Here is a 15,001-nt window from a genome sequence, read left to right on the forward strand (position 1 = left end):
TCAATTTCGGGATTATTGATGTTTTTCGATTATTTTTGATTGGGTATTGATGCTATAGCATAATGTGACGTATTCGTTGTGGTTTTGGTCAGATTCGACGCGCGATGAGGTCGATTTGAGAGGCAAGGGAATAGCGAGCTAGGATTTTGGCCGGCTTGAGGTTAGTAATAGATGTAAATGCTGTGTTGAGGGTTTGAAACCCTGAATTTGCACGTTGTAGTGCTATGTTGAGGTGACTTGCACGCCGGATAACGGGCGTGGGGTAGAGCACCATCGGGGATCGCGACTTGGTCCGTCCCGCTTAGTAAAATTACTACCTAATTAATTGAAGCTTAGTGAGATCCTTATAAAAATGGATTAATTGTCATAATTTGGCCTCGTGCCAACTTATTGAATCCTTCAGGGATTGTTTTTATTGGTTTCTTACCATATTTTCAGACAATTGAACTCAGTCCTAGTATTTAGTACTGTTTTGCAAACTCAGCCACTTTTTCTCAAAACTTGGAACTTAAATAATATTTCTAATGAAGTTTGGGCTGAATATTTCTATATTATTGTGCCCGAGGGGCTTATATGATTCTGGACTGAGTACGGGATCGGGCTGCGCGCCGCAATAGTATTATATTGATATTGATATGAGGCTTAGGGCCTAATGGATGCCACGAGATGGCTTGATATTGCGTTTGGGCCGTAAGGGCCCCTCCCGGAATCTGCACACCCCCAGTGAGCGCCGTCGACAATAAATAAATGGAGCGGGTTGCACGCCGCAGCGGGTACTAGAGAGTACCGTACTATTTGTTGCATGTCTTAATTGATTGTCATTCATTTACTTATCTGTTGCAGCATCATTGTGTCACGACCCGGATTTCCCACCCTCGGGAGTCGTGATGGCGCCTACTAATAGGAGCTAGGCAAGCCAATTAGTTTAACATTTCTCTCAACATCATTATCAGTATAAAGAAGAACGAGGCAATTAATATAAAAGCGGAAGTCTCGAAACATAAATAACAGAAACCAAGTGCGAAATTTCAAATACACCTCTACCCAGATCTAGTGTCACTAACTCACGAACTTCTACGGAATGCTAAAAACAAAGTCTGAATAAGAATACAGTACTGTCTGATCCGATACAAGGGAAATCAAACGAAAGACAGAGATAAGAGAGACTCCGGGCCATGCGGACGCCAGCAAGCTACCTCGGAAATCTCCAGACTGAAGTAAGCTCCCAACGCTCCTACTGCTGACCAAAGGCTCCTGCTCTGGTACTATGATCTGTGCAAAAAGCATAGAAGTGTAGCATCAGCACAACCGACCCCACGTGCTGGTAAGTGCCTGGCCTAACCCCGTCGAAGTAGTGACGAGCCTAGACAGGACCTACCAAAAACAACCTGTACAGATATATATATATATAACAAGGCAACAGAAATAACAACAGAGAATGTCAACTAAAAAGGGGAAGGGGGGCATGCTCGGGGAAAATACAGCAAATACAGATCCACGGATATAACGACGAAACTATCTCAATACCATAACTCATATATATAAGTGGTCGGCGCGCCACACGATCCCATTTCTTAATTCATAAGTGGACGGCGTGCCACACGATCCCATTTCATAATATAAAAGTGGACGGCGTGCCACACGATCCCATTTCATAATATATATATATATATATAAGTGGACGGCATGCCACACGATCCCATATTATATAGTATAAGTGGACGGCGTGCCATACGATCCCATATTATGATTCAAAATATCTGACTTTGTAAAGAAGGCCCCATTAGGGGAATTCGACAACACAACACTTTAACCCGGCAAGGGTACAGGTAACAGCCCAAATATCCCGGCAAGGGAGAGTACATAATAATAGTCTACACGTCCCGGCAAGGAAAAAATCACAACACATCCTCTTTTAAATCACTTATTTCTCAACTATCACATTCTTGTTCGAGCCAACGCTCCAAAATATACCAATCACAATTCTTCCTCTACCGTTCACATTATATGAAATTTATCAATTAAACAAGGAAGTCGTATCGCATCATTCGAATTAAAAGCAATTAAGACTCACGGTCATGCTAGACTCCGGTGCATAGACAACCGTCACCATGCCTATACACCATACTCCACATTTAGCAAGTAGCAAATAACATCCTAATCTTATTCCCTCAAGCCAAAGTTAGAACAAACACTTACCTCGGTCCAAGAATAGCAATCAACTCTCTAATACCGCCTTTCCTCTACAATCCAACTCCGAAACAATGATATCTAGGCATAATTAGTTCAATAATATCAATAAGGGCTCAAAACATAATCCCATAGCCTAGAAATGAAATTCCTATCATTCTTCCAAAAACACCAAAATTCGACACCGGTCCCACATGGTCCAAACACGAGGCTCGGACCAAAACCCAATCACCCATAACCCCACGAGTTCAAATATATAATTTGTTTTAAGATTCGACCCCAAATTGAGGTTGAATCACCCAAAATTCTCAAAACCCTAGCTCTACCCAAAACCCTTAATTTCTACTTTGATTTCAAGATTTAGGGCTAGGAATTTAGTAATTAATAGAGGAAATTGAAGAAAACAAGTTGAACAATGCTTACCCAAGAAGTTTTGATGAAAGGGAGCTTCAATGGACGCCTAAGTGCTTGGAGAAGAAAGGAGTTCATGTATTTTTATGAAAATCCCGAGCTACTGTTTTGTTTTTTAACTTAAAATTCGCTGGGCAAAATAGCCCTTCGCTTTCGCGGGAGAGAGGCCGCGTTCGCGAAGGGTAAACTGGACACTCCATCGCGAACGCGTGAAATAGAATGCGAACGCGTAGAAGAAAATGTTGGGGGGGTCCAGGGACTGTTATACGCGAACGCGTGTGGGGCCACACAAAAGCGTTGAGGAAGCTGGTAAAGCTACGCGTTCGCGATAGTGAGGATGCGAACGCGATGGAGGGGGAATTAGAACTACGCGATCGCGTGAAGTAGGACGCGAACGCGTAAGAGGGGAAGACCAAAGCACTGCGAACGCGAGCCTGAGGCCGCGTTCGCGAAGAACAAAATGCCTGTGTAAAAAAAATGCAGCAGAATCTGATCCTTTCCTAAGTGTAAAAACACCCCGAACCACCTCCAATTCACTCCCGAGCCCTCGGGGCTCCTAACCAATCACACACACTAACTCAATAACATCCTAAGAACTTACTCGAGCGATTAAATCGCCAAAATAACATCAAAAACCATTGAATCAAGCCTCAAGATCATCATTTTCATTTCAAACTTCATAACTTCAAATTTTATATATTTAGGTCCGAAACACGTCAAATGACATCCGATTTTGACCAAACTTTACAGAAAGCGCTTAACACATATTTAAGACTTGTACCGGGCGTCGGAATCAAATACGAGCCCGATACCATAGTCTTTTAATCAATTTTCATTTCTATTTTCCTTAATAATTTCAGAAAAATAATTTCACAGAAAAATTCATTTCTCGGGCTCTCGACCTCGAAATTCGACTCCGGGCATATGCCCGAGTCTCATATTTTTCTACGGACCCTCCGGGACCGCCTAATCACGGGTCTGGGTCCGTTTACCAAAAATGTTGACCAAAGTCAACTTTAATCATTTTAAAGCCACATTTTGTAATTTTTTCACAGAATTTAACATATAAGCTTTTCGGCTACGCGCCCGGACTGCGCACGCAAATCGAGGCAAGCAGAGATGAGGTTTTCAAGGCCTCAGAAACACGGAAAAGAGAGAAATCCGGTGATGACCCTTTGGGTCGTCACATTCTCCACCTCTAAAACAACCGTTCGTCCTCGAACGGACAAAAGAAAGAAGTACCTGAGTCGGGAAATAGGTGAGGATAACGGCTCAGCATATCAGACTCGGACTCCCAGGTCGATGCCTCAGGANAAGCCTCCACAAAGCATCTGAAGACATAGCCGCTCCCATCGCCGGTCTGAGTCACAATACCCGGCTGAACTGCCACCGCTGGCTGCGCTACTGGAACCTGAGCCTGGGGAGCTACCTGCTCCGGAGTACGTGTAGCAGGAGTCTGAACCCCTCCTCCAGCCTGAGAAGTGGCTGGGGCTACTGGAAGCAAACTCGCTCTCGTGACGCTCTCCACAAAGCCTACCAATCTGACCAGAGCGTCCTGAAGAACTGGGGTGGCTATGAACCCCTCTGGGACCTGAGCTGGGCCCACCGGAGCTGCTGGGGCTGGAGCCTCCTCATCGTAATCAACATGAGGCTCCACCTCTGGGACTGCTGCTCGGGGCTGAGCTCTGGCCCGGCCTCGGCCTCTGGCACGGCCTCGGCCTCTGCCCCTCGCAGGAGCTGCTGCTGGGGGCTCGGGCTGCTGCGCGGTGGAAGAGGAAGCACGTGTTCTCACCATCTGCGAAAGAACAGAGTAGAAAGACAATCAGTATTTGAGAAACAGAATCGCACGACAGGAAAGAACAAAAGTGAAACTTTTCCTAACTCCGTAGCCTCTGGGGGATAAATACAGACGTCTCCGTACCGATCCCTCAGACTCTACCGAGGTTGTCCGTGAGTTGTGAGACCTATGTAACCTAGTGCTCTGATACCAACTTGTCACGACCCGGATTTCCCACCCTCGGGAGTCGTGATGGCGCCTGCTAATAGGAGCTAGGCAAGCCAATTAGTTTAACATTTCTCTCAACATCATTATCAGTATAAAGAAGAACGAGGCAATTAATATAAAAGCGGAAGTCTCGAAACATAAATAACAGAAACCTAGTGCGGAATTTCAAATACACCTCTACCCAGATCTAGTGTCACTAACTCACGAACTTCTACTGAATGCTAAAAACAAAGTCTGAATAAGAATACAGTACTGTCTGATCCGATACAAGGGAAATCAAACGAAAGACAGAGATAAGAGAGACTCCGGGCCATGCGGGTGCCAGCAAGCTACCTCGAAAATCTCCGGACTGAAGTAAGCTCCCAACGCTCCTACTGCTGGCCAAAGGCTCCTGCTCCGGTACTATGATCTGTGCAAAAAGCATAGAAGTGTAGCATCAGCACAATCGACCCCATGTGCTGGTAAGTGCCTGGCCTAACCCCGGCGAAGCAGTGACGAGGCTAGACAGGACCTACCAAAAACAACCTGTACAGATATATATATAACAAGGCAACAGAAATAACAACAGAGAATGTCAACTAAAAAGGGGAAGGGGGGCATGCTCAGGGAAAATACGGCGAATACAGATCCACGGATATAACGACGAAACTATCTCAATAACATAGCTCATATATATAAGTGGTCGGCGCGCCACATGATCCCATTTCTTAATTCATAAGTGGACGGCGTGCCACACGATCCCATTTCATAATATATATATATATAAGTGGACAGCGTGCCACACGATCCCATATTATAGAGTATAAGTGGACGGCGTGCCACACGATCCCATATTATGGTTCAAAATATCTGACTTTGTAAAGAAGGCCCCATTAGGGGAATTCGACAACACAACACTTAAACCCGGCAAGGGTACAGCTAACAGCCCAAATATCCCGGCAAGGGAGAGTACATAATAATAGTCTACACGTCCCGGCAAGGGAAAAATCACAACACATCCTCTTTTAAATCACTTCTTTCTCAACTATCACATTCTTGTTCGAGCCAACGCTCCAAAATATACCAATCACAATTCTTCCTCAACCGTTCACATTATATGAAATTTATCAATTAAACAAGGAAGTCGTGTCGCATCATTCGAATTAAAAGCAATTAAGACTCACGATCATGCTAGACTCCGGTGCATAGACAACCGTCACCATGCCTATACACCATACTCCACATTTAGCAAGTAGCAAATAACATCCTAATCCTATTCCCTCAAGCCAAAGTTAGAACAAACACTTACCTCGGTCCTAGAATAGCAATCAACTCTCTAATACCGCCTTTCCTCTACAATCCAACTCCGAAACAATGATATCTAGGCATAATTAGTTCAATAATATCAATAAGGGCTCAAAAACATAATCCCATAGCCTAGAAGTGAAATTCCTATCATTCTTCCAAAAACACCAAAATTCGACACCGGTCCCACATGGTCGAAACACGAGGCTCGGACCAAAACCCAATCACCCATAACCCTACGAGTTCAAATATATAATTTATTTCAAGATTCGACCCCAAATTGAGGTTGAATCACCCAAAATCCCCAAAGCCCTAACTCTACCCAAAACCCCCATTTTCTACTTTGAATTCATGATTTAGGGCTAGGAATTTAGTAATTAATAGAGGAAATTGAAGTAAACAAGTTGAACAATGCTTACCCAAGAAGTTTTGATGAAAGGGAGCTTCAATGGACGCCTAAGTGCTTGAGAAGAAAGGAGTTCGTGTATTTTTATGAAAATCCCGAGTTCATTGTTCTGATTTTAACTTATAAATTCGCTGGGCAAAATTGCCCTTCGCGTTCGCGGGAGAGGGCCGCGTTCACGAAGGGTAAACTGGGTAAGCTATCGCGATCGCGTGGAGACAGACGCGAATGCATAGAAGGAAATTGCTAGGGTCCAGGAACTGTTATACGCGAAAGCGATAGGGGAAACGCGAACGCGCTGAAGGGAGTCTGGCAAGCTACGCGAACGCGGTCAAGTGTCCGCGAACGCGAAGAAGAAAAAGGACCAAGCCCTCAGGGTCAGATGACTCTACGCGAACGCGAGGCGAGGGATGCGAACGCGATGAAGAGGGACCACTGAAGCTTCGCGAACGCGTGTTTGGAACGCGAACGCGAAGAAGGGATTTGCTGTGCAAAAATTGCAGAAAATCTGCTATGTTTTCTAGGTGTAAAATTACCCCGAACCACCTCCGAATCGTTCCCGAGCTCTCGGGGCTCCCAACCAAACACACACACTAACTCAATAATATCCTACGAACTTACTCGAGCGATCAAATCGCCAAAATAACATCAAAAACCATCGAATCAAGCCTCAAGATCATGATTTTCATTTCAATCTTCATAACTTAAAATTTTAGATATTTAGGTCCGAAACACGTCAAATGACATCCGATTTCGACCAAACTTTACAGAAAGCGCTTAGCACATATTTAAGACTTGTACCGGGCGTCGGAACCAAAATACGAGCCCGATACCATAGTCTTTTNTGATTGAAGCTTAGTGAGATCCTTATAAAAATGGATTAATTGTCATAATTTGGCCTCGTGCCAACTGATTGAATCCTTCAGGGATTATTTTTATTGGTTTCTTACCATATTTTCAGACAATTGAACTCAGTCCTAGTATTTAGTACTGTTTTGCAAACTCAGCCACTTTTTCTCAAAACTTGGAACTTAAATAATATTTCTAATGAAGTTTGGGCTGAATATTTCTATATTATTGTGCCCGAGGGGCTTATATGATTCTGGACTGAGTATGGGATCGGGCTGCGCGCCGCAGCAGTATTATATTGATATTGATATGAGGCTTAGGGCCTAATGGATGCCACGAGATGGCTTGATATTGCGCTTGGGCCGTAAGGGGCCCCTCTCGGAGTCTGCACACCCCCAGTGAGCGCCGTCGACGATAAATAAATGGAGCGGGCTGCACGCCGCAACGGGTACTAGAGAGTACCGTACTATTTGTTGCATGTCTTAATTGATTGTCATTCATTTACTTATCTGTTGCAGCATCATTGTTTTTATTGGTTTATTGAGTTGACATTATCTGGATTAAACTGCTGTAATTATAGCTTACATTGTGCCTATCCAGGATTTCTTACTCTCAACCCTTTATGTTTATTACTCTCTGGGTTCGAAGTACTCACATTACTCCCTGCACCTTGTGTGCAGATCTATGTGCACCCACTGAGGCTGAGTGAGGATTTCTCTGCCGAGCATCATATCCAGGAGCATCAAGGTAGCTGCATGACGTCCGCAGTCCTAATTTTCCCATCTATCATATTTATTTTATTCCGTATTTCTTTAGACTATTATGTAGTAGGTTGACACTCGTATGTTAGAGGCTCAGACTGGTGACACCGGATTCTCGGGCTGCGTAGTAGTATTTATACTTGGGGATTTCCGCATGTTTGCACTTTATTTCAGATATTCAGTATTATGACTTAGTAATTTACCTGTGTTAAATAAATTCATGAGTGGTAAAAATGGTCAGGGTTATGTAATTGGTCGGGCTTGCCTAGCATTGTGTTGGACGCCATCACGACCGGGGTTGGGGTCGTGACACCATTAATGTTTTCAAGCTTCACCAAAAAACCCTCCAATGGAGTTTTTAGCTCCTTCTCTAACGTTTCAAGTAATCAAGTAGTTCACAATCAGGATTTTAAGCTATGAAACGATGTCAGCTCTTCAAATTTTAGATCCAACCTCTTCTTCTTTATAGATCGGCATCTTCAAATGGACAAAACCCAAAAGCCAATCGGCCTTCAATGGCGTTTTGAGACCTTCGACAGTGTTTAAAATCACATTTTAGATTTAAAACTACAACATCCATACTAATATATAGTATATTTCTGTATATAATATCTCACGCACAATCCATCACCTTAGAATCCATTTGCTACAGCCATATCCTCCTATTAAAAAAATACAAATCTTTACCATTAAAGGACCATAAAGATCAAAACTTATCTTATATTTTTGGAAAAAACAAAAGATTTTAACATTGTTGAAAATAAAAAAGCAGAACATATAACAAAAGTTCAATTTTGGACTTACCAACTCTGTGTAAACAAGCTCCAAATCACGAGAAGGAACACAACAAAGACATGGTTAGAACCTAAGTTTCGATTCCAAATAGTTATTATCGAAAAAAAATTTGGCAGCTGCCATGTCGGGTTCCATACAACACCAAATTATTATACTGTTTCTATGCGATCAAGGTTATGAAAAGTAAAATTATGGTACAAGCTATTATTGTTTTCTATTAATTTATATTTTTTCTGTTTCTTAGGTTAAGCATTTGCTGCCTTAAGAGTAAATTGGTTCTTTGTTTGGTGTTTCTAAACGATCATAGAGTGCGAGGACAGTAGTTTTTGGATGGGGATAATGGTTATTGGTAAAGTTGGAAGGCGAGGGAGTGTGAGGGACAAGAAGATGATAATATTTTAATAAGAAAAGGAGTGGGTTAATTAATGACTTGGCAGTTGACATGGCAGCGAACATGAATAAAATTGATGTGGTCAGCTGTCACAGTGCCAAAACGTTAGCGTTAGGGGTATTTTTTCAGAATTCATTAACAGCAAGGACAAAAATAGCCGAAAAGTGTAACGGGTGGCACGAGTAACCAATCTATATATAATTATAGTTGAGGGACCTAAGAGAGGTGATGTGGCATTATGTAAGGCAGGAACGACTATTTATCTATTTTCTCATTTATTTGCCTTCAAAAATTGGATTTACCGTAACAGTTTAAAAGACATACCCAAAAGTTGTTTTCCCTGTTGAACAGTCGCTTCCTCTATTGAGAAGTCACATTCTTCGACAATTTCTTCTACTCTCTTTCTCTGACGCACACCTGGAACTCGAATTCGTCATCGGAAATCCAGAAATATTTGGTTAGTTTTGTTGGAATCTTAAGTAGTTTGATTTTAAAAAATGCAAAGCGGAGGAGATGAAGTTGGAGTTGAACAATTCGCTTCGAATCTCTCTACTTACGAAAAACAACTTCACCAGGTAATACCCTAATTTATTTCCTCTGCGCTTTTTTATGTTATCTGAAGAATTTTCTTCCTCAATTTCCTTTTAGTTTTGCAATGTTTGATTTAAAACCCCTTCTCTATTTTCGTTTAAATTCTCCCAAACAAAACCTTCCCCTAAACCAACTTTTGGCCCCGAAAACTCCGTCACAGGGTCGATCATCTTCTCTATCTGAGTCCAAAGATATCTCATCGAACCATTCTTTTCATGATTACATCGACCCATAATGCATGTGTGTGCGTGGTCGAATTTTCACCTTCTGATCTTTATCTAAGTTTTTGTTTTCCCCCTTTGTCTCTTATTTCCTTGAATGGTGCAGCTGTAGGTAAGGCCTTAGAAAAGCGAAAAAGAGAAGAAGCACAGGAAGTAGGTGAAACGAAATGATGTATAGATAACAAATGTTGCCTATATTACTACCTGAAAGAGGTTACCTAAAATATTGCAGAAAGGCTCTACTTTAACAAGGTTTTAATTTACCTTATTCAATTGAGTGAGATTGGTTCTGACGTTTGGCGGAATTAGGCATGGAAATGGAGAAGGCTTATCAGAGCAGCGACTTCAACAAAGTAAGCATTCTTTTCTGGTAAACAATGTCTTTTTTGTGTGTAAACAAAGGTGATGTCCATCCGCTAATAAAATATGCCTAAAGGAGGTGGTTCAGATCTTTTGGTTTTAACACCTGCAGTGTTGCCCCACATATTTGTGAAGTTCATTCACATATTGAAGACACTTGTGTTCCGGCCCTTCCCCGGACTCCGCATATAGCGGGAGCTTAGTGCACCAGGCTGCCTTTTTATTCACATGCTAAAGATAGACTATTTTTGAGGTAAACATCTGTACTATCACTCTAATTTACTGAAATTTATTTTTATTTCCATTGTAATATTTGTTGTTGTGGTAGGTAGAACCTTCTTTTTTAGATAATGGTGGTATATAGAACCTTCTTCGCATATATCTGATGGTATCCTATCTGGTTGGTTTTTTTGAACCTTCAAGACTGCTTCATATTCAAAATTGTGTATGTTAATTATTTCTTAAATTGATTCACATATTATAGGTATGTCACTATGGTATGAATCTGTTATTTCAGTAAGACATGATATCGAGTATCTAACTCAGTGTATGCAAGCGATGGAATGATATGGGCATGTTTTGCTTTTATCTTGCCCAAGTTGTAGTCCTTTGATAAGTAGTAGTCTTTATGGATGGATCAGTTTGTTTATGATATAGAACATTTATTTTGTTCAATTTTTTGAGTTCAACTAGCTAGATCTAATAAAAGTGAAAAGGTTTGAGTAGGATAAAGGTTAGTAAGTAATGTACCACTGCTGAAACTTTAGCACTACTGCTCGCTAGAGGTAAATATCCCCTTCTGTTTGGTTGGTTTTTCATGTATTTTTATATTCTGAATTGTTGATAGTGAAGTCGAGAAGGTGTTTGATGTGATAAATAACAAGGGAAAAAGGAAACAATTAGGTTTAAGATGGAAAACCTAAAATTACATGTGAGCTTTGGAGAAGTTAAAGAAATAGAAAGTGTAAAGGGGGAAGTCTTGGAAGAGTATTGGTCTGATTTTATTGATAAAAAGCAGGAAATAGAATTGCTGAATGTGAGAAGAGGGATGAAGTTATTTTAGTAGAACCAAGAAAAGCATGAATTGTTGAATGCGAGATGAGGGATGAAGTTATCTAAGTAGAAACAAGAAAAGCATGAATTGCTGAATGTGAGAAGAGGGATGAAGTTATTAAAGTAGAAACAAGAAAAGCATGGGAGCAAAAGAAGACAAGCGGTAGTATGGGGAAGGATTTTGTAAGTTTTATGTTTTCATGGTTAGTCCTGTTTGGATCTTCTTTACAGTTGTTATTTTGGTTCGTAGATTGTGTAATAAAGAAAATACAAAGGATATGGAGCTGAATGCTGCTACTATGGATGCAAGGTTAGTACTTTCTCCATCGTTGGAGTTATTATGACATTTCAAGACAATTGTACATCAATTTTAATATAGCTAAGTAATACTTCTAACTTTATATGAATCTCAGTACAGTGCATTCTTCAGCGTGTTTCAGAGGTTTCATATGGTGAGGGCTCATGAGCATGATCTTGAAGAAAGCTTTTAGGGGATGACGAGCTCCGACAATATGGTTCAGATGTCATTTAATATGTATTGCGAGAACCCATAATGCAGAGCTTGGAAAGGCAGACTCATGGTCAGATTCAATTCTATGAATGAAAAAGAAGTCAGCCTCTGAGTGGCATTACACATGTGGCATATTTTTCGATTATATTTCATATGCAATATCCTCCGTATCAGATGTAATTTTCACATGCAATCCGTATGCTTTTACTTGGAAAGGCAAACGCATTGTGAGATTCAATTCTATGAGTGAAAAAGAAGTCAGCCTCTTAGTCCATATTAAAAAAAAAGTCAGCATGAGTGGAATTACACATGTGGTATATTTGCCGATTTTATTTCATATGCGATATATCTGTGTATCAGGTGTAATTTTACGCATTAATTGAAGCGATTCGCCTGTTTTTATTTTTCTGGCATATTTGTTTTGGTTTTACTGTATTTGCTTTCCAGTTATCTAAGTTCTTGCCAGACTGCCCAAAAAGAGCAAACAATTTTTTATTACATAAATGAATAGTCATCACAGACTTTTCCACTGGCTTCAACTGATCCAGCACACTCTCTGTTACATGAAAAACTTAGCGATTTGCAAGTTGGATCAAAGTTAAAGCATATTTTAAATTTTGATTTGGTTGATAGCTTCATGCGAATAGCTTTCTTCATTGTGTACCAAAAGCCAAAATTAATATATTGGAATAGATTATATTGAAAGAAACTAGAGGTTTCATTAGGCACTATACTCACTTATTGGTTTGACTTGGAAAAATGTAAATAACAAGGAAGCCAATGACTAAATTAGTAATTACCTAAAGTGTTATTTTTTAGAAAATTGCCCCAAAAAAAGGCTATTATTGTAATATATCCGTTGGCCGACGGTCAAATTGGAAGCTGACCGTTGCTAACGCTCAAATGGTTTTTTTTTCAAAAAAAAAGATTTAAAAAATAGCCGTTGAACCGGTTCAACAGTAACCCGATTTGACCGATCCGGTACCGGTTGAAAAATGTAAACGTCCCAACCTCCTAACCCCCAAACCCAGCCTACACACCCCTATCACCCGGCCGGGCCGGTCCAGAAACAGGTCAACCCGGCTCGTTAAACACCCATTATCGTTTCTAAGCTGAAGACAGAGACTAGTACGGAATGCTACTCGTTGACCAACAGATCGTATAGACTTGATAATCTGGTCCATTTGAAGTTTGATCCTACTCTAGTATTTTTCTCTTTCTCAACAGAGAATACCAAACACCAACACCTACACATTATATACGACGGAAGAATGCATGCACCACCAGCATGTACGTGTATTTTATAATACTTCATATGTTCGACTTATCGCTTTTTGAGATTAATACTATGTTAACTTCTAACGATGTTTTAAAATATTTTTTTTATCATATTGACATGAGAAGAAACAACTTATATTACTTCTTGTATAGGGATTGTGGAGTGGAGCAGTTAACGAACACAAAGCGTTTGATGCAGCTTGATTTGCATAACCAACTAAGAAAGACTGCAAAATTCAACTCTCCCCTATTGTACGTAGCAGATCCACAACGAATGTGCAAATTTTGCACGCGGATTACACACAGAATGTCAACAGTTAAGAGGCTTGGAATCCCATGTGAACTACGGAAAAATTCTATATCTACACACAGACAAATACAGAGTGACATCCGTGCGTGAACAAAAAAATATATTGTGGAAAGTTACAACAAAGCAGAATAATATTTGAACTTGTTAAATTTTGATCTTTTATGACTTGAGGAAACCAAACCGTGAAACAAAACATTCCTCCAAGCCATCCATTGCTTCTGCTTTACATATAAAGATTGACGTTTTATTTTGTCAATATGTGCCAAAAACCCTCAATGGGTAAAAGAATAGGAGCCTCATTGTTCAACTCTGATTTTATCTGACAATTATTTCTTTTTCCTCCTATAAGATTAGATCAATCATAATACATGACCTCAGCTCTGAACACATCATTAAAAAAAAAAAAAAAAACTGTGACAACAACAATATACACCAGGGGATTCTATGCTTTAATCTTCCATCCTCTTTCAGCAAGAGCTGCATTGACACGAGTAGCTGCAGTAGAAGTATCATTGAGCGGGGGGTAACTCCAGCTTTCTGACATCTGTTTTTTTTTAAAAGAAAGATAAAAAAAAAAATGTCAGAGCTTAACAGTGAAAACAGAATTGCCTAGTAGTCTTCCATAGACAAGAAGTTAATCAACCACCTCCAGTATTCCCACTTCTTAATGGGTAAGTAATAAAGCACCTTCAGCATATTTCCGCAAGTAAATAAACTTCTTTATGGGGAAGTAATAAAGCAGTTTAGGCATATTTCCAACAAGCAAACACCTCAGAGACAAGCAATTCATGATAATAGATATCCACAAGCAAATACTCAAACAACATAATATCCGGTATAAACCCACGTAGTGGGACCTGGGAAAGGTAGTATGTATGCAGACTTTATCCCTACCTTGTGCAGATAGAGAGGTTGTTTCCAATATACCCTCGACTCAGTAAAGCATAAGCACAACAGTAATGAAAAGAAACATGGCCCGAAAGAAAGTGAAAAGCCATGGAAAAGAAGCATTAATAACAACAAGATCGTAAGCTGATCGGAATGAAAGAAACAACAAGTAAAAGAATAGAAACCTAAAAGACCAATAAAATACGAGAGTACTGTCATGGGCTGCTCTCCAACCACGCCCCATGACCCCTTGGGCGCGCCCCATAACGCCCTAGCAAGCCTCCCAATGCCTAGCGCCATGGTCGTCCCCGTGGTCTCGGCAGCGCCAAGTGACAAGCGCGCATGTGCCTCTTCCGCCCCACCGATATCCCTCGCCAGTGCCCAGCGGCTGGAAGATGCCAACAATGTCGCGTGCACAAATCAAGTTGATGCCAACAGCACACCGCGCGCAGATCCTGATGCCTCGCCTGCGCCCAGCTGCAGGCACATTCCAACAGCGCCTCGTGCACAGACCTGATGCCAAGCACCAGCCGCAGGCAAATACAACAAGTGTCGCGCGCGCCAACAGCACCACGCGCGCAGACCCTGACCCGAAAGACAAAGCTGCTGCCAACGGACTTGTTCCTACGTTGCTGTAAACCAAGTCCTTTTCATAGTAATTATAGAGTAGTTTTACTTCATTTTCATTTAGTGTGTTTTT

The 15,001-nt window shown here is 41.0% G+C and overlaps 1 protein-coding gene and 1 long non-coding RNA gene across 4 annotated transcripts in view; one reads left to right on the top strand and one right to left on the bottom strand.

Moving 5' to 3' along the window:
- The first annotated feature begins 9,398 nt into the window (after positions 1-9,398).
- On the top strand, positions 9,399-12,238 carry LOC109240485. 3 transcript variants are annotated; one of them, XR_002070081.1, is made up of 5 exons: positions 9,399-9,664; positions 10,008-10,254; positions 10,374-10,514; positions 11,565-11,624; positions 11,728-12,238. It is a non-coding gene; the product is annotated as an uncharacterized LOC109240485 (long non-coding RNA). The 3 variants fall into 3 exon arrangements; XR_002070083.1 differs by having other exon boundaries at positions 11,733-12,238; XR_002070082.1 differs by having other exon boundaries at positions 11,745-12,238.
- A 1,254-nt stretch (positions 12,239-13,492) lies between these two features.
- The window catches only part of LOC109240486 (mitochondrial fission protein ELM1), a 40,502-nt gene continuing 38,993 nt past the window's right edge, over positions 13,493-15,001 (bottom strand). Inside the window, exon 10 of the mRNA XM_019407141.1 lies at positions 13,493-13,957. Coding sequence (XP_019262686.1) covers positions 13,856-13,957 — 102 coding nt within the window. The 3' untranslated portion in view covers positions 13,493-13,855. The remainder of the gene's footprint in view (positions 13,958-15,001) is intronic.

Source organism: Nicotiana attenuata, unplaced genomic scaffold (genome assembly GCF_001879085.1).
Source record: "Nicotiana attenuata strain UT unplaced genomic scaffold, NIATTr2, whole genome shotgun sequence".
Taxonomy (NCBI): Eukaryota; Viridiplantae; Streptophyta; class Magnoliopsida; order Solanales; family Solanaceae; genus Nicotiana; species Nicotiana attenuata.